Raw genomic sequence first — 25,796 nt, 5'->3', positions numbered from 1 at the left:
TATGGCCGTGCACTGATTGAAATCATGTCCAAAAAAATTCTAAAATGTTTACTTGTAGGTTACCTGTAGGTGCAAGTGACTCTGTGTGTGTGTGTGTGTGTGTGTGTGTGTGTGTAAGTTAAAGCAAATTAGTGAAACAAAAATGTGCAGTTCCGTCCTGAAAGATGAGATAACAACACAACATCCATTTATTATTTTCTCATTCAGTGCATAAGTGAGGAACAGAAACTTGTTCACTGCCTTTCTCTTATTGTATCTTTAGAGTCAAAGCAATGTGTATGCTAAACATTTCCACTCATGATAGTGGCTTGGCTTTATTTATTTGTTGTTTGTTCTGCCCCCGTGGTACAGACTGATATATCTCATCGATCAGATGGCTTGTTCGAAACATGTGTTCAGACTTTCATTTCTCCGTCACAATGATCTGTTATCGCTGTGTCATCATCAAGTCAAAAGCTTGATATGTCCAGTACTTTGGTTTATCTGTTAAACTTGATTATAACCAATTTAGTGTTTTGGTAATTACCAAATGTAAGCATGGTGACGAGATAAACTATGATGGTGAATTGTCATTGTGAGCACGTAAGCTTGCTAATATTAGCATTAAGCTCCATAAACCTGTGTCTAAACCTCACAGAGCCATTATGGCCCCTAGACTCTTAAGCTACATGAACTCTGTGAAATGTCCGGATAAATGGGTTGGGACATTTTCGGGGGGTTCCCCATTCACGTACGAAGAACGAAGCAGGAGTCAGACACGTTCACAATGGCAAGGCAATCTTCTGGAGTTTGTCTTGCTGTATTCTGACATGGGCTCACTCGAACACTTTCAGGAAATTTTTACAAAGGGGTTCTGGAAAAGGTCCGGAGCAACATTTGCATACTTTTGCATTCTCACATACTGCCCCTCTGGAAACGTGATCTAAAAGCAACTTTAGTCTTGTTAAAAATGATGAACCTTTCTCATTTCTGTACTGGAGTACTTTCAGTACGCACTTGGTGCAATAGAATAAGCCCCAATATGTTGTTTTTGTTCAAACCTAATTGAGCGATTTTTTTATGTTTGTAAAATTTTTAATTAAAATGACGAACATGCAATATAACCTGTTGAAAATGGTTTGTTAAAAAAAAGATACACAATAACAAGTGATCGATAAGTAACTGAGACAACTGCCTTCATGCACACGCCGGATTACAAATCAATAGCCACGGTTTTATTGCATCACTAACTCAAGACGCTTTCTTCTCTCCTTGGGTTGTTCGGGAGTTCAACACAATTTGCCTTTATCAGGCAATCAATCACTGTTAGTGTGCCACACCAGCACACAGCAGGCAGATGTGGCCCCAAACTCTCAATTGGTGCCGACACACACACACACACACACACACACATATGTGTATGAGCCCTGCGACACAGCAGACACAGCCAGAGCAGTTGCCAGAGCTTGCAAAGAGCATTTGGCCTTTATTTTTTGACAAGGGGGTGGCACCAAGCTGCTTCACTGACATGTCTTTTCACAAGAAATTACTGCGAAAACGCTCAGTGGAAATGCTCTTGCATGTCTTTGTCACTGTTTGTCACTTTGCATGCAAGACAGTATAATGGTATCCTCCTGAAGGTTACAAATTTTTCACCATAGTTATCATGCAATGTTTTATGTCAAAAACATGTCGTAGACTACGGTTGTGGAGGAAGACATTCTCTGACCGTGCAATAAAAATCCTTGTAAAAAGCCACCGACCGCTTCATGTAACCAGATGAGTTTTGCACATAGACAGTGCAGATTCACACCACACGTGTATGTGCACCTTAATACATGCACGACTCTATTTGGCTCCATTGTTCGTATGATATAAAAGACTGAATGAGCCGATTTGGCATGAGAGGAGTATAATCAGAGCACTACTGTGGTCCTCAGAGATCCTTTATTGAATGCATCACAATGAAGCTTGATTGGAATTGATAATGGCTTTGAGGACTAGGTTGCTCCCTTCCACTGACTAATTTGTTCCAAAGCAACCTTTGACGTGCAAGGGATTGACGATGACAGGGTAATTAGCCAACTGTTGAGATGGGTCAAAATATGTGTTTATACCACCAGAGAATTCACGTTCCCTTAATAATTGAATGTTGAGGCTCAGCCTCATCTCAAATATACAGTCTCTGTCGATTTAAATAAGCAGCCACTACATTCGACAGAAATTGGCTGTATGCATGTGTCACTGAATGCTGTCATCCATCGTTGGCTTTGAGTTGAAATGACTGAGCTCTGCATTAGCGAGCGGAGGGTGAACTGTACGGTATTCCTGTATCAACACATAGTCAGCATGAAGCAGTGCCGCAGATGTGAAAGTGCTGCTGACCTCGTCCATTTTTCTTCCAGTGCCATCAAGGCCACCGCGCTGCAAACGCCCCACGCTGCATCCAATTGTGCAGAGTTAAAGGTGTGATATCGAGGGCTCGTCCGGGCCAAGACCCCTCGGACACCTGCACTTATGGGAGTCAACTGCAGTGTCAGCGCCGCAACCAACATGCATCATACGGCTGCCTCACACAAGCCTGCAAAACAACGTTATCTGTCTTCACAGACAGTGCAGCGCTCAGAATACATTAACCACAGACTGCATGGCGACCTCGATGGTAAATTTCTCCTCTGATTCCACGTTTGAGACCATGCCAAATTCAGGTATATGCTGCTCTGCACACAGAGTTCTACGGTTGATCAGATTGGTCTTATGAATCATGCAACATGATATTGTTTGATTGAATGCACTAAGTCCAAATTGGATTCCCTCTAACCGCTCCTCCCCTCCCTGCCGAGACAAGTAGTGATGAAAGATAACCGCCTCTGCATTAATCAAAGAGATGAGGCATTTTGATCCCACTCTCAATTAGATTAGATTAAATATATTTAATAATTTGCACAAAAAAAAGTGATATCAATTATCAACAGGTCATTCAGTTTGATCTCTTGCTGATCAAACTGAAATGCACATGTTTCTTTATTAACTTTGAGGGAAACTGTCTGCGGGACACCATGACCACAATAGACCTCTTTTAAATGGGCTTATCTTAATTTTGTTGCACTCATTTCCCCCTTTTTTTTGCATTCATTTCCATCAAAGAGAACGTCTAATTATTTTAAAACATGGATGATCAGGCGTGCTAATCAATGACAAGAGTGTGAAGTGACATGAGTCACTTCTTGCAAGATGCGAGCACTATTCATCCCTCTCATCCGGTGTGTGTGTTGTGTGTGTGTGCTGACTGTAAGTGGGATGTGATCGTGCTTTCTGTTTGTTTAGGATTACAACACACTCTCAGGGGCGGATGGTTTGATTTGTAGTAGGAGGGGAGCAGCATCGCTCCCATCACATACTTGCCTGCACCTCAAAACGCCAATAACTTGAAAAACAACAGATTGCCCAGGAGGAGGTGAACCAAAAGTCAGCCCTTGTTTATTATTTGGAGATGAACTCAGTATTTCTTTTCTTCTGCCACACTGAAATATCACTGTATCACAGTTACAATCTATTCCATAGAGCCATCTCCTGATAGTTAATTAGGTGTCAGCAGCACAACCGAGGTAATTTAACCTTCATCAGGGTGTATCACATGAGAAGATAATGTAAGGGAATTATTCATTGCATATTTTAATGGAACATGAAAAAAAAGCTTTACTTACAAACTCTAGGCTTAAGTGAAGATGAATGAGTGGAATACAAAAAACAGTGAGCTTATTGGGCCGTGATGAGGGGGACTGTGAGGGAAACACGCACACATACAGATTTAGCACCAAAGCATTGACATTCAATAATCCTTAAGATCAAAATGGAAGTAAACAACAATTATCTAAGGGCGCAGTGATCAAAAATCTCCCACCTAATGATCAATAGAGTCTGAGCTCTTCACGCAAGCTGAGACAACTGACTGAATCCAGAATCACTTGATGCTCATGACAATCGAAAAAGCATTTTTCGATCATAGAATTTAAATTAAAAAAAGAAAAGAGGCTTTAGATGTACATGGAACCCAGTGTAGTATGATACCACACTACCACTTCAAACTTATCTTCAAATTATTAAACTAAAAGATTAACATTCTCCAGCAGTTGTAAATAAACTACATTGTACGTTATGGCAACATTTTTTATTTGTAAGATAACCACATGACCTACAGGAATATCAGTTTTGATCTTGTGTCTTTCTTTGTATCGCTGTAAGTCTCATTTAAATATAATGTGCATGAGTAAGTGAAACCAGACGATGAGCAAATAAACGGTGACCTCAAACGAACTGACCTTAGAATGTTGAAAACTACTGTAGGGCATTGTTGTAACCGGAGCTGATAAGACGCGATTTCCTTCAGAGTAAGTAAGTAACAGCGGCGTCTTTTCAGTTTGACTGGAAATACAGCATTCATTCAGTTTACATGGGAGTCATATCATGACTGAATTGCATGGGTATTATGCATAGGTTTAACCAGGAGTTTTGAATTAGTATGCCTTTTTTTTTTTAAAATGACTTGAAAATAAATCATAATGTATGGTATGGTATGGCAATGTAAGGTATGAATTGGTGGTATGGTATAGGTATACATTACTTTTTGACTGGAAATATAGCAATTGGATTGTATGGGTATTATAAAGTTGTATTCAGTAGTTATTCATGTGTTAGGGTCAACCCCTAACGCATATAACTACTGAATACAACTTTATAATACCATATATATATAGTATTGTATGAAAAATATTTTTCATATTATGTGGATATTTTATGATTGTATTTATAAGTATATCATTATATATAGTTTAAATCAGACACACACACACACACACACACACACACACACTACCCCCTACCCCCCGCACCGTGGATGAACATATAGCTATGGCGTGTGAATATTATAATACTCTTGTCATTTGGGATGATGGTTGCCATTAGCGACCGAGCGTGACTCCGCTCCTGCCGCCGGCCGCGGCGGGGTGAAGTTGTCGGCGTGACCGGTAGGGAGAGGCAGTGAGGTGGCGCTTTGCAGACTAGTGGCCGGGGCTCTCGTTGTTTTCGTGCAGCGCCGGATGGGAGGGAGCAGCAGCCTCAGTACCAGGCACCGCTCTCCCTCAGCACTGACTGGAAGTGGATAGACAGAGAGAGGAGGAGGCTGTACGCTGCCGCCGCCACCGCTCCTAGCTGCCTTTGTCGTAGAGGGACGCTTTCTCCCGAGCCACGAGGATATTCTTCTTCTTCTTCTTCTTCTTCTCCTTCTTCGTCTTCTTTTTGACCCCTTCTTTTTTTCCTCAACCTACACGGATTTCGAAGTGGGGGGAATAGCAGTCGTCGTCCGCACCGATGTACCGACGACACGAGGGCAGCGGGCTGCTGCTGCTGCCGCTGCTGGCCGTCATGGCAGTGCTGCAGGTAATGTGCCCACCGAGCGAGCGCCCTCGAGCGGGGTTAACGCCGGTCAGCTTAGCTGCTCCATTTCAACCCTTATTATTCTCCCCCCCTTTTAGTCACGAGCCCCCGGGTGTCGAGCTGCTGTAGCCTCGTACGAGACACATTGAGCGGCGAGCAGTGTGTGTGCGTGTAACCCCCCCCCCCCCGCCTTCCAACCCCCGCTTTGTGATAACAAAAAAATCCCCGAGAAACTAGGTCCAGCACGGGCTGCCCGTCACCAGCTAACGGTCCGTCGGTGGTTGAAATCGAGCGCCCCCGAGACGAGATGCTGTGCCGTTCCAAAAAAACCAAAACCCCCAAAAAACCAACAACTGCGCACATTCAAATGAGAGAATTTCAAGGGGAAGCGGTTAGATTTAGTTTATGTTTTAATATGTATGTAGACTGCTGCAGCGTGCCCCCCCCCCCCCCCCCCCTCTCTCTCCCCCCGGTCAGTGAATTACCTCTGTGGTTAAAAGAGATCATGATATTTCAGAACCAGCCTCAGTGAGAAGCAGCGCCAGTGGACCAGTGCCACACGACCGTGCAGTGCAGCGCCCGCGGGGAGAAGGGGTCGTCGTGCTCAACTCTCCGGGATGAGAGGATGTGAACAATGTGCATGTCCTGACTACAGTTTCCATAAAAAAAAAAGAAAAGAATCGGAGTCAACCTGAGCCACGGAGAGCAGCAGCAGCAGCCCCCACGAATAACCACTGCTGGGTTGTTTGTTTTATTTTTTTTGGCAGCTGCTATGTTGTGATGAAACAGGATTGGCTTTTGTTTTAATACACTAAACCGAATATTGTACTGTCCATCCCCATGCCATTGTTTGTAATGTGCTAGAATTGCAGCTCTGCCTCCCTACCCTCCCTCCCACCTCCTCTTCCTCTTACAGCATTTTCTCCATTTAAATTTCCACGATTAAGAATTGGCAAGTGGCAGGCTACCCACAATGCTCCCCTTTTCTTTCGCAGCAGCAGGACGCCTCTCCTGTAACATTCTTCTGAGAGTGCATGTAAAAGAAATGGGGCCGGCCGTCTGTTCCTCGCAGCCGAATCGATGCCGGGGCTGTGTGATGGAGTACATTTGGATGTTTCGTGGAGTTATGTTTCAGTTATGCTCCGTCTTTGATTTTTCTCGCAGTGATGGGGTTTTTTTTTTCTTCTTCTAGCAGCCCCAGTCATTTACAGATATATATATATATATATATATATTCTTTGTCACGTCCCCTTTACTCCATAAATCTTTTGTGTTGACACCAGAAAGCACAATATGAGTTTTCCTTTTAGAAGGACGCCCACCCCCCCCCCCAAAAAAAGCACTGTATTGATCACAGACATGGCCTCAAGAGTTTCCTTCGGCTTCGGTAGTTTTTTCAGACATTCACACATAGGCGTCTATTCCCACAACAGTGGATCGTTAGCATTTACTTTTTTATTCCCTTGTTCCTGCACTTCAAAGTGGAGTGTTTGTCCAGAGGAGTGTGTTGATCAGAGGGGGCCGGCAGAGATCGTTGGTTATAACCCCTACCCTGTGCCTGGGCCCCTACCGGGGGACAAATGGGGCTTGTTCTTGCCTAGCCATGCTTTTTGGCTAATGCTTAACCCTTTTGGCCTCATTATCCTAATTGCAGTCCCTGCTATGAAAACAACAGATGCTTTTGTGCAACGGCGGGGACTTAAGAACGTGACCAAGAGGTTTTGGAGGCAACGGAGTGCATTTTTGAAGGTTGATTTATGACTAATTTTTGCAACCCCCCCCCCCCCTTCTCTGTCTCTCTCCCCTCATCATCACAGATTGCAGCAGAGGACAGGGGCACCGCACCATGCAGGCCAGGCTTCTCTGAAGATGTATACAAGGTTGTGGTGCCAGATATCACAGAGAAAGGACAGCCCCTTTTCAACGGTGAGTGGAGACATTTTTTTCCCATTGCTGCTCGGTGGTGGATTCTTGTTTCGTCTGTGTTTGATCGACTGTGTTTATGTGTCGGCATGTGCATCAGTTGTGCGTGCGCTTGCGTCCATGTGTTACACTGGAGGGAGGAACAGAACAAGCCTGACATATTTAAACAATTAGCTTCGGTGTAGTTGTGTGGCATTGCAAGTCATGTAGTTTGCCTTGTAAACCAGCTCAAATGTGGTTCACATTTATGTAGCTGCTGCCCATTCTGCTTACATGCTGTTTTTTTCCCCTTCTTTCTTTCAAAGCAGACACGAACACAAGCAGATTGTTAGTAAAATATGCTCCATCTTCGTTTTTGGCAAAACTGTTAAAGTTTTATTTTTTTTTCAATAAGCATTTTGTTGATAGGAACGTTTACTGCCGGTTTTGTCAGTACAAGTAGAAAACTTTGTTGATTGCTGTGGGGACACTTCTTGTTGCAATGAATAAAAAGAAAAAAATCAATTACAGCCAGATTTGAATACTTAAATTGAGCAAATAAACTATGTATTAAACATACCCTGGTGCTGGTGCATTGGATCAATTCCAGCATCATTTACCATAATCTTGTCTTGTCTCAATATAACATTACGTAGAGATTGAAAATATATCCATTACTTGTAACACTCTTATGCCGAAATGTTTCTGCGCAAATCATATGGTATTTTGCTCAGTGTGACACTGCTAGGCCTGGGCAATGGCAGCGATAACAGGAATTTAAGTCTCTTTCAAAGGTTTGGTATAGCATTAGCCCTTCTGTCAGAAACCTTACTGCAGTAGATTTTTTCTCTCTTTCAGAAAAAATACTGTATAACCTGGTGCAAACAAGAAAGTGAAAAATAATGTTCTTTTGCGCAAGTCCTTGACATTGCAGCTGTCATAACCAACGCTGTCTCTCTGGAGTTGAATGTTGGCAAAATCAGGATGCAGGTACCTTGGAACGGTATGCAGGCCTACAGACGGCAATAAAAACTGCAATATATCACCGCTGTGCCATTAGAGAGGTTAGAGCCTTTGGGTCATTTGGACCAGAAAACATTCTCACTTGTGTTGGATTTCACAGTGTGTGCCTAAAACTTGCACACTGCTGTTGGTGTGAGTCAGAGAAGTGGAAGGGGGAGGGGGGAGGTGGCAGGTAGCAGTGACGAGAGAGGAAAAGGCGAGAGGGAAGAGAGTGCTTAGATGGGTGGGTACAGCTTTCACTGGGCTTTACCTTGTGCACAAGTTTCTGTTTGATCCTGCAGGTGATGGATGTCCCTCTGTTGGCTCGTGGATGAGCCGTGACCGGGGGTAATCAGGTTCCCTTTTGTTTGCCCCCCCCCCTTTCCTCTGCACTACCCCCTCTCTTCTTTTTCTCTGCCTTCCCCTCCCCCAGTGAGCTGTTGCTCTGTAGAGATTTCCTTGACAGAGAGGGGCACTCCTGTGTCATTGTAATGCAGCGCGGCTCAGCAGTGTGGGCTGATGTTAATGAAACTGCATTCTCTAATGAAAAGCTCCTGTGGCATGTTTTGAAAGACAAAGCCCCCACATTGTGCAGAGAGTGGCCAAAGTTTTTCAACGTTGCTTCACCACGCCAGTCAAGAACATTGTTTTTGACTGGGATGCTTCTATGAAGCCGCATGTAGCAGGCTAATGTGTTTGGTCCCTGCTATTTCCATTAACCTGGTCAATTGTTTCCTTTAACTTGTGAATGAAAAGACATTGGGTGGATCTTGCTGGCATTGTTTTTTAAAAAACCTGAAAGCCCGTTAGAACAGAATACTTGGCTTTTACCATTTATAAATAACCATGTTGCTAATTCTCTAATAACTTTTTTAGTTTATCTGAAACAAAATCTGTCTGATTATCAATGTAATGATACCAGTAGATGGTGTAAGGTGTGTGTAACATGAATACTTATCCCCATATTGTATTGCTTTTGACCCCTGATGTGCACGAGCGGTAGGGGGGGTGAGCTGTTCCGTGTCTTTGTCCCATCTAATTGCAGCCTCTTCCTCGGTATTGATTGCGAGAATACACATCCCGAGGCTTGTAAAACCTGGAAATGGTGATGTTTTGGCGTAAACAGCGGCCATTGTATGCGCTAATTTAAAGACATCCTGCAGATTAGAGGACGCCAATTGTGGCCAGTTAACAGTTAACATAGCTCTTTGATTTTGAGATTTCATCACTAACCTGGTGGGCGTAAGGTGGACTTTTAACTCTTGGCAGGCCAATTGATGTTCCATTGCTTCCCTGCAGATTCGTACACATGCAGTTCCTCAAAGTTGCATGGCAGAGCAGCTCAGAAAAGAAGCGAGGAAGGACAAATACTGCTGCACGAGAACTCCTCTCCAATTATCTATTAAAGCGAGGTTATCACTCATTGTTTGCAGATGCTAAACCACACCAGGCAAAGGGGGCTTCACACTGTCTGCCTTCTGGGGTCCACATGACCTTGCTTTTAAGGGTTGAATATTTGTTCTGGCCTGATACTGAGTGAAGAGAAACGACCACACATTGTTATTTATTATCAGACCGTTGCACGGATGAAAGCCGCCTTTAAACATTTGTGCTGTGTCTCCGCTTATCTTGTTTGGTTGCTTGATAAAGTCCCTTGTTTTACTTAATTGCGTTTAATTTCAGGTAGGCTGCATCTGCGGGTGGTTTGCCCCTGGGTGTCTAATGGAATTCTGGTGGCTTTGGAGAGCTGACACACATTGTGCAGGTTTTTCTTTTCTCCAGATGAGGCCCGCAAAGCAGGGTTGCGTGAGTGAGTCAGCCGGAGCATTATTCAGCAGAGGTTTCCCTCCCTAAAAACTGGGTTAATGAAAAGCCCAAAAGCCTAATTGGGCTTAATACACCCTCTTATGCCGCTGTTCTTCCATCCCTCCTCCTAACCATCTATTCTGCTTTCTTTCTTTTTTTCTTCTCTGTCTTCCTCCCCTCAGCTCTGTGTTTTACGTCCTTTCCTGACAATTATGAGAGCTCTGGCGATGAAAGAGATGCATGTTTATAGTCTGCGTCAGCCTTGGTTCAAGTGCTTTGAATGTGTGCGTGTCAGGAGGGCCCAGTGGGCGGGCTTTAGAGATGCGTTGGGGGGAGGGATTTACAGTTGACCAGATTAATAATGTGATTGAACAGGAGCTCCAGAGCTCACTTAGGCTAAATCTTAGACTTTTCTGTTAATCTTTCATTAGGTATAATTACTTCTCTTTGCTCCGTTTGTGCTTAAGGCAAACATTTCAAACAGACCAAACAACCACCTCTGACAAGAAAAACATATTCTTGAAATCCAAAACTTTGCACGGCCTGAAACCCACTTTATGTTGCTCTGGTTCTCTGTGCTCTATTAAGATTCTGATGGCCCTGGGTACAGCTGGGGATACTCATATGTGTTTAAGGGGCCCCAATGTTTGGTGAGACATGACCCTGCTCGACCCTCTCCTGTAAACTGGGCCAAGTGCCCAGGAGCATACTCAACCCCTTTTCCTGCTCTCAGGTTGGGAGTGAGACTGGTGGGGGTTTCCTGGTGAGGTAGAGATGAATGGAACACCAGCCAAAGAGGTCCTGACCCATCACCAGGGAGGCCACAAATGCATGGCACCCGCACCTCATGTTGTTCTGACCTACGGAGTCGATCATTCATCACATGGAGAAGCAGAGAAAACCAAATTTCTCAAACCCAGGTTTTTTCAGATACTGTGCTGACAGCATAATTGTCAGTAAATAACCATTATGGTCTTTGTGGTCTGGACTTTTAAGGGATTAGGGACAGAATCTCAGTTTTATATCGCTCTGTTTTTTATTGAAATAATCGGTGGTAACTTTGGGGAAATGGCTTGTATGAGAGAATTTCTTTCCCGAAGCCCACATTGTCAGAAAGGGAGTCTGCTGTAGCGATCTTTGTGTTTGAGGTATATGAGGTCTGCATTGATGTCTGTGCCAATGCTGAATAATTCAGTAAGTCAAACATGACTTTCTTAATATTCAAATCCCTGCTCAGGATGAGATCCATAAGCACAAAGGGGCCATCATGCAGAAGATGAGAAGAATGAAGAGCAATGTGACACACTGTGAAAGTCTTCCCTTTTAATAGTATAGGGACTTGCACATTTTACATATTCTCTTTGTCATTGTGGGACATCAAGAGCAACCCCATGACCACCCTTCTCCTTTTGCTGGGGTTCAAACTGCAGTCCTCCTTCATTTTTTTTCATGCCAAGGCAGCAGTTCCATTGTAAGTTTGTTCATAAGTGGCAGTCTATTGCCCCCATCCCCCCTCATTCCTTTTTCCCCTGTTTTTCCCTGAACTGGATCAATGAATCCAGGGTCTTTGTTTGCAGTGATCAATATGTTGTAATGAAGGCTGCGCTCCAATTCCCAGCTAAAGCATCACTGGCGGGTTGGGCTTGAATTTGTTTTATTCTTTATTGTTATCAGCCTGCATGAATTCATTTTCCTTTCCCGTCACTGTGTATTTATTTATTTTTTCCCTGAGAGCGCCATGGCCTAGATAACCACCCCATATTGTGACAACAGATTGAATCTTGGCAGTATGTGGTTTCCGAAAGTAACTTTTGATGCAGTTTGTCTACAATATAACGAGGAAGCAGAGTTAGTCGAGCCATTTATTTTAGCAGATCACAGCTCCATTGTTGTCCTGAGGCTATATCATAAAAAAAAAGGAAATAATAATAATGTAAGCATATTAGACCAAGTGCACCCATGTGTGGCTAATTTGTGGGTGTGCTCTCTGAGCCTGCTGGGTGGCATGATGGGATGGGCCATCTTTTATTCATGTCTGACCTTTTTTAGGCTCTAAGTTCTTAACCAAGCCAAAGGAGGCAGTGAGGTACTTGTACACGGCCTAAATGTAGATGAAGTGTTTTGCAGAGAGCTGATATTGCCCTGGTGGCTTCTCATCACCTCTGTTCATATCGCTCTTATCAGCCACAGGCCCTGCCCTCTGCTATTGGCACTTAACCGTGTGCCTCTGACATTGGGCAGAAGTTAAGGTGTTCCTCTCTGGTGTGTGTGTGTGTGTGTGTGTGTGTTTGCCCTTGGTATATAATAAGGTTGTTGTACCCAGATAGCTCTTAGTGGTGGTGGACAAATGTACAGACAGCTCCTGTACAGAGGCGTCTTTATCCAGATGAGACTTGACATGTTTAGCCTCTATTAAACACCTTCTTATCTACATCCACATTACTATGTTTTCATTTTTAAAAACGCATCACTGATGCTACGTTTACGTTTGAAAAATGCTGCTCACCCCATTTTACATCGGAAACCCCCGGTCTGCGTTGTAGTATGGACCGGCAAAAATTTAAATTTGGAAAACAATGACGCATTCATGCATATTTGCTTCCGGAATTTGTTCTTTTCAGTCACGACTCGACTACTAGCGTTGAATGCAAAGTGTTGTAAATACTTAAAGCACTAGTTCCACCTCGTCGTCACTCCAAGAGGAGAAATCTCAGCTCTTACTTTTCACCATTGTTGCTTCTCGTACGTAGTTTTTTTTTTTTTATGGCTAAGTAACCAAGTGCAGAGTAGACAATCTCCTTCCTGTTTACACTCGTACGCACGTGCTCAGTGTGAATGAATGACCACGTGTTTTCAGGGCGTTAGTATTGACCGGTTTTCATTACTGACACGGAGCTAAAACACTCATCTGGACAGAGATCCTTTATTTTGTACAAAAACTATTGTTGGTCTCTCAAATGGTTGCATGTATCTGTGTTTGTGCCCAATCAAAATGCCATTGTCTATTATTATCCATAGTGACTGGATACATATTTTGAATATCAAGACCTTTCACTGTATTGCTCCTGCCTAGAGTCATGTGAAGGTTAGGAGGGTTTTATAGGTTATTCGGGTCCAGACTCACACCTGGGCCCCCCTCCATTCACAACGACATATTACTAAGGTTTTTAAATTGCTGTGTGCTTCCACCTGAAACGCTGTCAAAAGAGAAAAGATTTATTTGTCCTTTTTAAACAATCATTGCCCGTTTGGTCGCGACATTGGACGGGAGCTCGGAATCCTTCCTAGCGACTGTGTCGTGGCTTGCACGGCACACTGGTTCTGACGTGCCTTTGTTTAATGTGACGAACACCCGGAAAGTGAACAAGATGACCCCGCTATATAATGAGGCCGTGTATAAATAGCCGTATTGACCTGACTTTTCTGCATACATGCCTCCGTATAACTGGGCTAGTGTTGCTTTTCACAAGTGAAACGCAAGAACCAGTGTGGAAAGGAAAATGCCAGCTTGCAACTCAAAGACAATACATCAGCAGTGTGGAGTGAATTGTTTACTTTTTTCTAGGGACTGATTTGTGGATTTTAGTGCCATTTTTCTCCAGCGGGGCGGCCTCTTTTGGTTGGTAGAGCAAACAGCCCTATATCTCTTCCACAGATCCTGTCTCTACAAAGAAAGCACTGTTTGCAGTCTTGCCCCAGCTGTTTATTGTGCAATATAGTCATTGGATTTTGCCCATTCAGTTTGACTCTTTTTTCCATACCTGTTTTTTTTTTCTTCTTTTCATTTTGTTAAGCAAGATGAGAGTATTGAAAGCCTTGTCCCTACCTTTTCCCCTCGACAGGTATGCCACTCCTGTTCCCCACTACTTTCTCAAAGCTTTTGTTCGTAAGGCAATACATTCAGCTTCAGCTTTGTTGCCTTTAGACAAGAGGGCATTCACCGGCTGCCCAGATGTAAATTCAGTTATCGACTTTACCTGTCTCGCGTAGCCGTGGACGACAGACAGCAGGCAGACACGGTGTCTTTGTGTGCAGGGGTCGAAGAGGGAGGCTGATACTCAGATGAATATATTAATGAGAGTTTGAGCAAATGTAGAAAACAGAAACAGAACAAGCCCCGTGTTCGGCCTCTACCTGCATGCGAAGTGACACACACAGCTCACATTTTCCAAACCTCACGCTGTGTTCGGGGGGCCACATGATTTGGCCCACTATTATTCCCTCTGACAACAAAAGAGAAATGTGAAGAAGGGACACGTTAATTGACCCAGATACCGTAACCATGTTCACAAAGGCCAATATCCTGCCCGGGAAGAGACATCTACCTGCTGCGGGCCACGCCGGGCTATTGTGTTCGACAGCAGCTTCAATTTCAACGCACCAGCTCTTCTCTGGCCACTAGCCTCTGATGAGTCGCCCGCTCGTATCTCGTGACACTCTCCATGCATCCTCCTCTTACCCAGCCCCTCTATCGCCTCCACCGCTCTGCGTCCCTGACGTCCCTTCCCCCCCGCCGCCGCATGTAGCTTCAAGATGGAGGAGCTGCCGTTTGCTCTACAGTATGATTGATGTGCCTTAATTGAGTAAAGCAAGGGCAGAACTGGAGCATTTAGTCCTTTATTCTACAACGGAGTTTGTTTCTTGCCGTGATCCTGATCCATGGTTTCAGTGTGACGTGCAATTTCTGTGCTGTTAGCAATATTTTTGATAGATGGCTGTCTGAGGACTTGTGAAGCATGTGTTTGTTTTTTTTTGATACTTCCTTGTGACATGTTTTTTTCCCCCCACTAACTTTGTGTTCTGCGTGTCTGCACCCGTCGAGACGGGATATGAATAAAGCATTCCCATTCACAGTTGATTGATGATATAATTCCAGGAACCTCTGGTGTAAGGGTTGTTTTTATTTTTTGCGTGTCTTACAAAATATCGAAGATCATTACTTTTATTTATAGCGAAGATTGGTGATTGGTAATATTACCCCCACCCTGTTCCAAAGTGTTGGCTCATCAGAGAACCATGTGGCCCCCAGTATTACTTGTCTCAAGTGATCTACTGTTACCAGGCCTTGCTGACACCAGTGTCTGCAATCACCTCATGGATATTATGATTGACCTGCAGCAATTACTAGTCTCCATTTGAGCGCACACTATGGCAGTAAGCAACATATCGCTCTGCAGCCTGTGTTGTCTGATTTTATTTTATCTCTTCCTCTGTCGATATTTACTGAGGCATTAAAGAGTGTGCAGCATGGTGCCACTTTATTTCCTGTTGCACTGCCGGCTCAGCAGGACTGGGGCTGGAGGGAGGTAGATTCCTCCTGAAGGGTAGAACTGCTGCAGCAAAATGAAGGTTTGCCAATTTCTCCAAGCTTGTTGAATACAATGTGTTTGAGATAACCTTATGTGTTAGTCAAATGTGCACCTGCGAGGTAGCTTAGGCAAAGACATATGGTGTAACAGTTTATGTAAATTATGACATATGGCAGAACAGTTTGAATGAGTTTGTTTTTCAAATTTCTCTTGTCTTTTTGTTTCTTTCTTAATTTCTTTCTGCCTCAAGTCTTGAGCACAATGAACCCGATTGTGGCGATAATCCAAAGGTTTTATTATCTGTTGCTAGAAGTGGCTGAAACCAGAGAATGTCTGAATGCTACGTGCCTGCAAGACTCCCATCACAAACTTCACATTTATAGTGAGCAAACATTTTTTATTAATCAAGCAAAAGATGGAGAAGCATCCCAACAGGCTTTTGCCACCTGTCAAATGTGAGTTACTTATTCTCTATTTTTTTTTTTTTAAATGTCAAGTTTCCAAGTCTTGAATAAAACATCTGGTCTTTTTTACCCAGCTCGGATGTTGAGCGCTTTTTCTTCATCCCTCCGCCATTTGAAAAATCAGCTCGTGCGATGCTGTGAGGCTGCGAGCAGGTGTCCATTAGAGCTGCACGATTAATTTTATTAAAATCAATATTTACATTTATAACTCTGAAAGCTCATTCGTATAGGACACAGATTTGCTAGTTCTGTATTAGCTGGAGATCACTGGCATTAAGCCAAATGCACATAAATTGAAAATTGCCTTTAACATGAGTCAGGAAAGAAAGGAAACCCTGTTGGGGATGTTGAGGAAATAAATTCATCCAAGCTAGCTCTGACACAAACATGCTTATCCTCAGGTAAGGCTCACTTTATTTTACATAAAAAATTAAGTTGGTGATGACAACCAAAAGCTTGTGGCAAGCAAATCACAGCCGCAGTGATGGAAGGTAACGGCACAAATTTATTCAAAATGATTTTAGCGACCAAGGCCATGAGAATAACCAGAAAATCCCTGCCGCCTGCGAGTTAAAAAAGAAAAAGTGGTCAGGACTGATACATTGAATTACACTATTTAGGTGTTGCTGTTTTAATCTAAATAAATACAGCAAAATAAGAAAAATGCTTTTCTGGGGGAAAGAAAATAGTCTTTAATAAATGGAATACATTTCATTCTGTGAACTGAAAGAAATGCCAAAGCCCTGTCTATTGATCTTCCTGTTCTCTCTCATAACGCTATGCGCATCGTATGCTCAACAACCGTAAAGCAGGTTTTTTCCAATTGCGGCGTCCCACCTACCTTTCATCTGATTCCAACGGAGTGCAATATACACTCTATCTTATAAGGGGCCGCATCAGCCCTTCACTCTCACACTAAGTGTTCCAAGCAGCGTGACCTTTGTAGAAGATAAGCTTCCATCGGCTGACTTAAAGAGTTTGGAATAACGGCCTCAACCATTAATTTACAGCGTTGCTAACCATATGAGGGCTATGAGCCAAGGTTATTGACCTTTCATGCCTGTCACTGGTGATAGAGCGAGCCAGACCCAGGAGGAAAATGAATTGGGCTTATTAAGGTTCTGGGCTTCGAGTCAAACCTAGGAGGCAACTTCATTCTCCAGTTTTCTTTCATTTAAATCACAAGATCTTCTTTTTTCTACGGTTTGACCAATTGTCTTCTGCTGAAGTAGAAGCTGAGAGCACATACAGCAGGAGATACTCTGAGTCATAACGCTGCCGCTGGAAAAAAATCAGGGTGCAATGTGTGAACTGCTCGAAGGATTAACACCTTGGAGCACAAATCGCTTTACAGCAGCACATCTTGAACTGAGGTCATCATTATCAGATGAAGGACTTTTGTAGATTCAGAATGACTTAATGAAAGTTTTTTTCTGTTTTTGCAAAGGCAATTTGAACTTCTAGACAGACGTCGCAGTTTTACTTCTGTACCAAATCTTTTAGTCTCTGGGCGTCTTTGCCTGGGATTTACTTGAAGGACGGACAGGCAGAAAACCATTTGAATAAAACGAAGCATGAAGAGAATGTTGTGTGGACTGCGGAGAAACAGAGCCATGGATACAGAAGATTGAGGACATGTTATTTCAGCCCCGTCCTCCCTCGGAGCTCCCAGTCTGTAAAACCTGGTGGGAGGCGAGGGAGGCATGCATTTATATTGGATCAACATGCTATGATGTTATTTTTCCAGCACCACTACTCGTGTTTATAATCATACGCGTTCCCTTGTGGGGTTCAACTAAAGCCATTTTTATTGACTCTGGAGGAGCTTATCTGTGCCTGATGCATTGTTTGGACATAGGACCACAATCGCATCCCAGCGGAAATAAGCAATAGATAAAAAACAAAACAAGAAACAACAACAGATAACTTGTTCACAGGCGACATCCAGGGTGAGGTCCAGCTTAAAGGATCTTTAAAATTCTGTACATTTGATACATTTACCTCAGCTTTTCCGTGGGCTTAGCTTTGACCCCGTTTACATAGCCAGAACAGAGAGCGACTCGCTGATGCTGTTTCAGCCGTTCTCTGTAGTATTAATTTGGAGGAGAAATGCTGAATTTTTCAAGTGTTTGTTTATTCGCAACAACGTAGCCAGAGGATGAGGTGGAGAGAAAAGGAGACTAATGCATGACTGTGATGTTTGTAAATGCAATGCATACTTTTGTGTTGCGGGGGGACTTATTTACACACTCAGGTGTACTGCTAAACAACATGTACAGTATGTACAAAATGGGAGGAAATAAAATGCATCTTTGCCTGCGGGTTTCTTGTCAGAGAGCTATTTCGGACCTGAATGGCTCCGTATCGCAGAAGCTTATACCTTGAGCGAGGTCTGCGGACAAGTGGGTGCCAGCTGAAGGAGGAGACATGCACTCGGGGCATGGTCACACTGCAGCTAAATATGGTCGTCACTCCAAATCTGAAGTTCACACACAGTTCATGCAAGATGCCGGTTACTCATAGAGAGAAAATATGTAACATCCTCACATTTTCAACCCAGACGCTGGCTCTCCACTAGAGTTGCTCCCCATCGGGGGCCATTCTGTGCTCTGGGCGCAAAAAAGATAGAAAGACACTATTTCTGGCCCTCTTGCTGTGGTTACTTGTGCTTATACTCATTATGCCCTGCACTGATTTAGTCTATAATTTAAAATCCCGGTCAGTGGTTGAAAGAGCTGTCAATCATTTAACAGTCAATATTAAGACTGGGGCCGCCCCCCTTTGGTCCATTAGTCATTAGAGTTTGAGATTACAAAGAAATATTTAGACACGGAGTCAGTTTTAATGGAGAATGAGATGTTAGCTTTCATTGGGACATTTCAGGGATTATAATGTTGGAGAAACATTTTGATCGATTTTGCCGTTAAATAAACTCACTGATTAATTTAATAAGGAATAGTCAAAGAACTTCTTCAGCTGAGAAGAAGTTCTAAACGACATATGCTGTGGGTGGCTTTCCAAGAACATTAACCGTCGGGCTGACACACCGTTATTACTTCAGTATCTAGTGTTTGTTTAAAGCAGCTCCCCCACCCCCACTACACAAACACACACACGCACACACACACACACTCTCACACACACACACACACACACACACACACACTCACACCATGTGTCTTTTAAAGGTGAACGTATTGGATAAACAGGGAAAAACAACTGAACTGAACCCGTTTGAATGTTTCCTCTCTGTCCCACCAAGAATGTGTTGTCTAGGAGAACTGGATTCAAAAGACACAAATACGGCTTTGTTCTAGTGTTGTTGTAGTGTCCTATAGAGGGGAACACTGGCACACATTGTTCTTCCAAATATGATGAAATATTGGGGAGTTGATTGCATGAGAATAATTATTCATGGGCTTCAACCCTCTGAACCCCCATGAGTCTACGGGTGTGTTTTATTTTGCTCAGTGTCACGTTTTTACTCATTCCCCCAACCCCCAATATGAAGTCCTTCACCTCTATGGCTCCACAGGCTATACACATTGAACCATGTCCACATATTTTAGAAACACAACATGATGAGGAATTATACTCACGTCCTTGCATGTGTCACCAGACTCAGTCAAGGCCTCTGTTACATTTCAGCGCACAATTTTTTTTCTTGTTTATATGAAATTTCAAAATGATTTGGATTAAATGTCCCAATTTAAAACTGAGATTTGGTTGTTTTTCCTGACAGAGCAGTAAGTCACACATGATTTGTTCAAGGACCATCAGAAAGTTGGAAAGAGGACGTGGATATCTTTGTGGATATTTTGGCTATGATAAATGTTCTTACTTTTTTAACAAAAAAGCAGGTTTTGGGGTTCAGAGAGTTTACCGCTGTATTTTAATTTCATTCATCTTTGACGGCCAAGATAGTCAAACACTCTTGTCTTGTGGATTCATGTACTTTTTCATTTAGATAAAGATCTATAGTAAGATATTATCAGAATATATTACCAGTTTTCCACAGTGTGGACTCCAGAAGCTGTAAATGTACGTCCTGAGTGATGAGGTTGACAAATCCTTCCATTATGCCGATGATTCATCCGCAGTTTTGCACCACTTACAACTATAATCAGTACATTCTCACAGAAAACAATGAGGCCGTTGTTGCTTTTAATGGCAGACTAACGAACAACTAAAGCCCCCTCATGCTGAGCGAGGCTGTTGCAGGCATTAAAAGGTGTGTGTGTGTGTGTGTGTGTGTGTGTGTGTGTGTGTGTGTGTGTGTGTGTGTGTGTGTGTGTGTGCGTGCGTGCGTGCGTGCGTGCGTGCGTGCGGCGCAGCAGTACGTGTTGGATCCTGCTGACAGCTGGAACAGCATTCTTTAAAACTTGGCCACAGAGAGTAAAATGTCTCGCCTCTCCTCCGCCTATCATCTGATCCAAGGCCTTCATTTATTGGTCCGTCCTCAACGCGCTTGGAAAATGCAATTGCGCCACCATTGATTTGTGTCTATTTGAAATAGGGCGGTCTAGACCCTGGGCGCATGCTTAAGTGGGATTTTTTTCTCCTTTCTTCCTCTTTTTTTTCTTCATCTTTCTTTACTATCTTCCTCTACTCTTTATCTCTCCCTTTCCAATCCTACCTCTCGTTCTCTCCCCCTCCACTTCGAATCCATTCTCAGCATGCCACAGAGGCGAGACGATGTTTCCTTAGCCGCTTATCGTGCCTTCCACCAGACCACCGAGGGGTCTCAGCACGTGCACGCGGGCAGCTGTGCACCACCGTTCGACTCCACTCCGTGCGGGATAAGTGGGGATTGGCATGTTCTCTGCCTGTCGGAGCAGTTTTCATCTGCTCAAAAGTGCGACAGCTGGGCAGAGCTTTTTTCCCTCCTCCCACATGAGAAAGACGGACAGAAATGAGACGCGGAGAGACAGAATGCGAGGAGGGACGTCGCGGGTAGCCACAGCTTCCTCACTGTGGCTTGGAGCGAATCAAATGTTGGCGCATGTGTTGTGAGTTAGCGCCGACAGAACCCTTTTAAAGAGTGGCCTAACACGTTAAAGATGGTGCGGCTGGCTCATCTACTTTCTTTCTTTTACGCTTTATGGTGTAAACACTGAGCAGTAATGGGAGGATGGGCATAAGAAGAGTAATTTATGTGCGGAGGATGCCTGAGATGAGCCCTCCCTGCGGGATTAATGGGAGTCTCTGTCTCTGTTCACAGGAAATATGAAAGGCCCTTTGTTGGTAAAGAGCTTGCTGCTGCCAGCAAATAACTACCCCCTGTCATATTGAAAATCCCCCAACCTCTAAATTCATCGCCTCCTCTGCTGCTCATCCTTCACCCCCTTTTTTCTTCTTGAAGACTACGTGTTTTCCGTCAAAGTCGCTCACTTGCGATTCTACGTCATGCCTGCTGTACAGGCGGCCGGGAGACACTATCTTGCGTTGTTGGCATTCACTTTCACTTCCCAGAGATCCGGCCGTTGGCTTGAGCAGGGGGAAGACCGGGCGGGAGAAATGGTGATATACAGGTGGTGACTCAGAATTTCACCTTTGCTACCGCGTTCGGTTTTTTTCCCCGCTCCTGCTCTCTGTCTGCCGTGTATAATTCCAACGAGTCATATCGGGCGGGGAACAGTCAGTTTGCTGTGGTTAATGTGTGACTAGCGGGGCTGCGCCGGTGGCGATGGTTTATTTTTAGAGTCGGTGCCGGTGTGTGTTGGTCTGCGTGTTGGCTAAGCACACCTCCTTAGGCCACGCTAAATAAAGAATGGCCTATCAGTGAGGGGAAATGACTGCGAGGCACTACGCTGGCAGTGTGTCTTTCATCAGGTCACACGTCGGCCTCCTCACACCTGCGTCCCTGGACAGGAGGGCGAAAGGCTGTTGGCAGGTGTTAATTGCGAAAAAGAAAAGACTCGAGAGAAACAAGGCATGGTGTTGTATGTATATCTGTGATTTCTTTGTCTTTATCTCCCGGGCAGATTCTTCTTCACACTGTCAAGAGCGTTATTTCTGAACTGTAGTTTATGTTTATTCATCCGCTCCAAAATGAGAGGAATAATGTATTTCACAACCAAATGTTCTCTCCTTTGTCTGGTGCACATTTGAATTTTTCTGTTTGCTCGAGCCATTCAGCAAACCATCCAGATTCACCATGCAGTTTGTGCAAAAATCAGCGTTTCGGCGGTTCCGAGTGTACCAGCGCTCTTTCCTCTCTCATGTCCAGCTTTTAAGTCCAACATGGGAGCTTTAAAAAAAATCGCATTTCTCAAGGGGGAAAAAAAAACAATTAACTGGAACATCTTTGTCACACCTGAATAAATCTTTACTCAATATGTGGAGAAATGGTTGCCAATTTTCTAAAAATAATTTTTTTTACCGGAAAAAAGGAAGAAAAATAAGAAACTGGATGTTGTGAATTGTCCGTGATCTTTTCAGCTCTGTTTGCCGTCCCTGCCTCGGGAGCTGCACAGTGAAAGCAGAGAATCTATTGGCTCCATTGACTTCCTCAGGCTGGCTCCAATGGATTTGACATGGATAACGTGGTTGTGTTTGTAACGAAAGGGGGAGGGGACCTAATAAAAGCAGGAGACCCCCAACTGAAAAAGGAGGGAGGAAGAGTGGAATGAAGAAGAAGGGAACATAAATGAAGAGGGCTCAACTTGGCAAAAGCCACGGGTTGTCATGGGCAACTGAAATGGCTCTGTGTAAGCTGCCCCCTACTTTTACCCTCCCTGCAAGAAACTCAGAAGCAGGCATATAGTAGGACTGAATACGAGCCTGACATTGGAAGGATGAAACAAAATACACACATTGGACATCTGCCTCTATAAATTATTTATAATTGAGTTTTCCTGGGCTCTGCTCAGAGCATAGATGGAGTAGAGCTTTAATGAGCTTCATAGTTTCATGTTATTCTATGCTTTAATTGTAATACTGAGGACGCCATTCATTTGTTTAATTTACTAGACTGGGAACTGACGGTCGGTCTGGCGGGGGGGGGTAATGGCCATCCTCTGGAAAGGATAAGGCTTATTAGGTCTGATGGGCCTCCTGTCTCACATAACCTAATGTGGCCATGATAGACAGAGGATTCTTGGTTTGGATCCATTGGAACTACAAATCTAAGTGTATTCCCAGGCCCAAGGACTTCGTAATTGTCCATTAAGGGCCATGCCTCTAGATGGAAGGGCCAGATGTCCCTGACGTGGCCGAGGGTCCGGTGCCGGCTTCGAGCATGCAGTTAAAGTGAGGAGAAGCATGGGCTGGACATTGCCCCTCATTAAAGTGACCTTCTCTCCACTAACAGACCCCATAAAAAAAAAACCTTTAATGTTCTTACCAGAGAAGCTCCACAATTTGCCCACAATCCCACCGCTGTAAAACAGGGAATGGGATTCCATATGAATTCTCTGCCGTCGTAGCTCATGGCACCAGCTGTCTGTCCGCGTTTAAATCCAACCCTTGGGCGCCACTCCCTCTCAGTTTGGTGTGTTCCATATGTTACATTGATCTTAAAAGCCCGGCTCCCACTGGTCTACGTGAGCAGTAGACCTTAGCCTGATTGAGTGGGACATATGCAAGGACGACATCAAACATTTCAGTATTTGGTGTAAGATCATATGGTCCCGGTGATGTTATCCTGATTGATTTATGATGCAAATGTGGGTTTCTCATGTTACCACTCGCCTCATTTCTCATCGCTACCCCCCCCCCCTCTCAGTAAATATACATAAATATGTCATTTGGTTTCATGAAACCGGTTGTCATGTAATGGTAATTAAATTTTCTCCAGGCACAATGTCAGGGATGGTGTGTCAGTGTCATACTGTACATGCATGGCAGCACCCATCCCTCTCTGAACACCCTATCTCTTGTTTGTGTTTGGGCTGTAAACCCCCGTGCACAGCTGCCGCCGGGGCATGACTGGGGGGGGGGGGCGGCTCTGTAATGCCAATGACCTCCTAATGTGAATTCCAGTGAGGCAGAAAGGCAAATGTTTGTACTTCCAGGTCCTCCTGGTATCCTGGGTCGCTACAGCTGTCATGTTATCCCCTTCCTGCACAGACCTTCTAGCTCAGAATGCAACACAATATCTGCTAGCATCCCAGCCGCAGACGCTTTAAGATATCTGCCTGTATTTTGACAGAAGCCTGCATACTTAATCATTAGGCACCCGGCACAAAAGCCCTCTTAGAGGCTCAAGTCCCAACTGGAAAACAACAACTGCAGTTTTCAAGAAAGGAATCCAATTTAATGCCCTCCTAATGCCATGTTCTCCAATCAGTGCCGAATGCATTGTGTGGGGGAACCATACATCTTTATTTAGTATAAACTCTGAATGTTGTTCAAGGTAAAACTCTCATGCTTAGCTACACTTGGCTAGCGTGCAACTATCATCCCTCCCACCGTTTCTTGAATTTGATTGTTTTCCCCTTTTTTTGATGAAACGTTATGGCCTTGTTTGTATGCTGGTCATAATGAGTGCCAGAGGAAATCTTATTTACACTAGCTGGGTTTAGGAGTGTTGGCCAGCACAGCGGAAAGTGTCCCCTCTTTGCCGGTCTGCAGGGACATCACTGAGCTCTGTTTCTGATGGATGGGTCTTTTAATGTGACAGCTGGAAGAAGCCCCGCAGTTTCCGCCATAGACCTGGATACAATAAAACAGCTACCAGTAGAGCTCTGCTTTTACCCCCTCCCTTCTTTCTTTGTTTCACAATGTGGTTTTTTTCCCTGCCTTATTGTGTTCCCTCTCTTCCACAGCTCTCCTTACAGTCGAAAAAACTGTCGAAATCTGATATGCAACAGACCGCTTCAGGTTACAGTGCGGGCAGTGAGATACTTTTGAAACTTGGTGAATAACGGGATGTTAGTGGAGGTGCGGGCACCGGGATGGAGGAACACAGCACCGAGGGTGGAGCCACTCTCTCCGATTTGCCGCTAGGTTAAAAGCATTCAGCACCCGACCATTGTGAGTCCTCACTCTAAGGGATTTGTGATGGGGATGATCTTTGACCCCTCTACGCCCACATTATGTAAATGCGGGTACAAAAGAGAGGGATGATATAATTATTTTCCTACACACACTGATTTTTGTCAGTTTGCACAGGACAAAGTGGTTGAAGTCAATGTGTCACACGCTTTAGTTGTAAAGGGAACATGGAAAATGTCTGTTGTTTTTACAAAACGGACGCTTCTTTCTCTCCCGTGTATGTGTGTTTACTGCCAAACAATTAGTTTCCTGAGGCAGCATGGAGAGAAATACAGGGAGATGGACCTGTTGTCATTAAACCTAGCTTCTTCCATGTGTTGTTATGGCAGTGGTTGGGAAGGTAACCAGATCCCACCCTCTCTCTCTCCCCCAAATGCCGTTATTGTCCCTGTGCACAAAGGGTGGGGGGATGTGTAACACAAGATGGAGCAACACGCTGAGGTTCATGGACAACGCCCTTTCCCAGACTGTATCTCGGTGTATCAACTGACCATTTCTGCTCGTACGAGTGTTACATTTCACACCGATGAAATAAAGTGGGAAAATGCCGGGTTCTTTTTCCGCGTGAATGAGTTGAGCATGGGTTTTCCGAACCGCGTCCATATCTTCTGGATTCCTCCTGCTTTGGTATGAATCGGATGAACACTGATTATCATGCATCCATAGTGGCGAGAAACTCTATTTGTGTTAGCGAGAAGAGAAAATACATCTAAATGAACCTTGACTATTGTAACTGACGTGGAGATGTTGTACAGCGCATAACAGGACATCATTTAAGGTACTGTATGTTTATGAGTATCTGCGTCATAATGAGGTCAGCGACGGTGTGCTCTCCAATCAGTGACTCATTAGGTATTTATTTACCATTCTACTTTGTTTGCTTTAACCAGAAACCGAAAAA

The 25,796-nt window shown here is 44.0% G+C and overlaps 1 protein-coding gene across 1 annotated transcript in view; it reads left to right on the top strand.

Annotated features, from left to right (window-relative positions):
* Positions 1–5,045: 5,045 nt before the first annotated feature.
* cdh2 (cadherin 2, type 1, N-cadherin (neuronal)) overlaps positions 5,046–25,796 on the top strand; it is a 58,237-nt gene continuing 37,486 nt past the window's right edge. Inside the window, exons 1-2 of the mRNA XM_035634829.2 lie at positions 5,046–5,418; positions 7,233–7,341. Coding sequence (XP_035490722.1) covers positions 5,350–5,418; positions 7,233–7,341 — 178 coding nt within the window. The 5' untranslated portion in view covers positions 5,046–5,349. The remainder of the gene's footprint in view (positions 5,419–7,232; positions 7,342–25,796) is intronic.

Source organism: Scophthalmus maximus, chromosome 5, assembly GCF_022379125.1.
Source record: "Scophthalmus maximus strain ysfricsl-2021 chromosome 5, ASM2237912v1, whole genome shotgun sequence".
Taxonomy (NCBI): domain Eukaryota; kingdom Metazoa; phylum Chordata; class Actinopteri; order Pleuronectiformes; family Scophthalmidae; genus Scophthalmus; species Scophthalmus maximus.
This window is presented reverse-complemented; position numbering and strand designations above follow the sequence as displayed.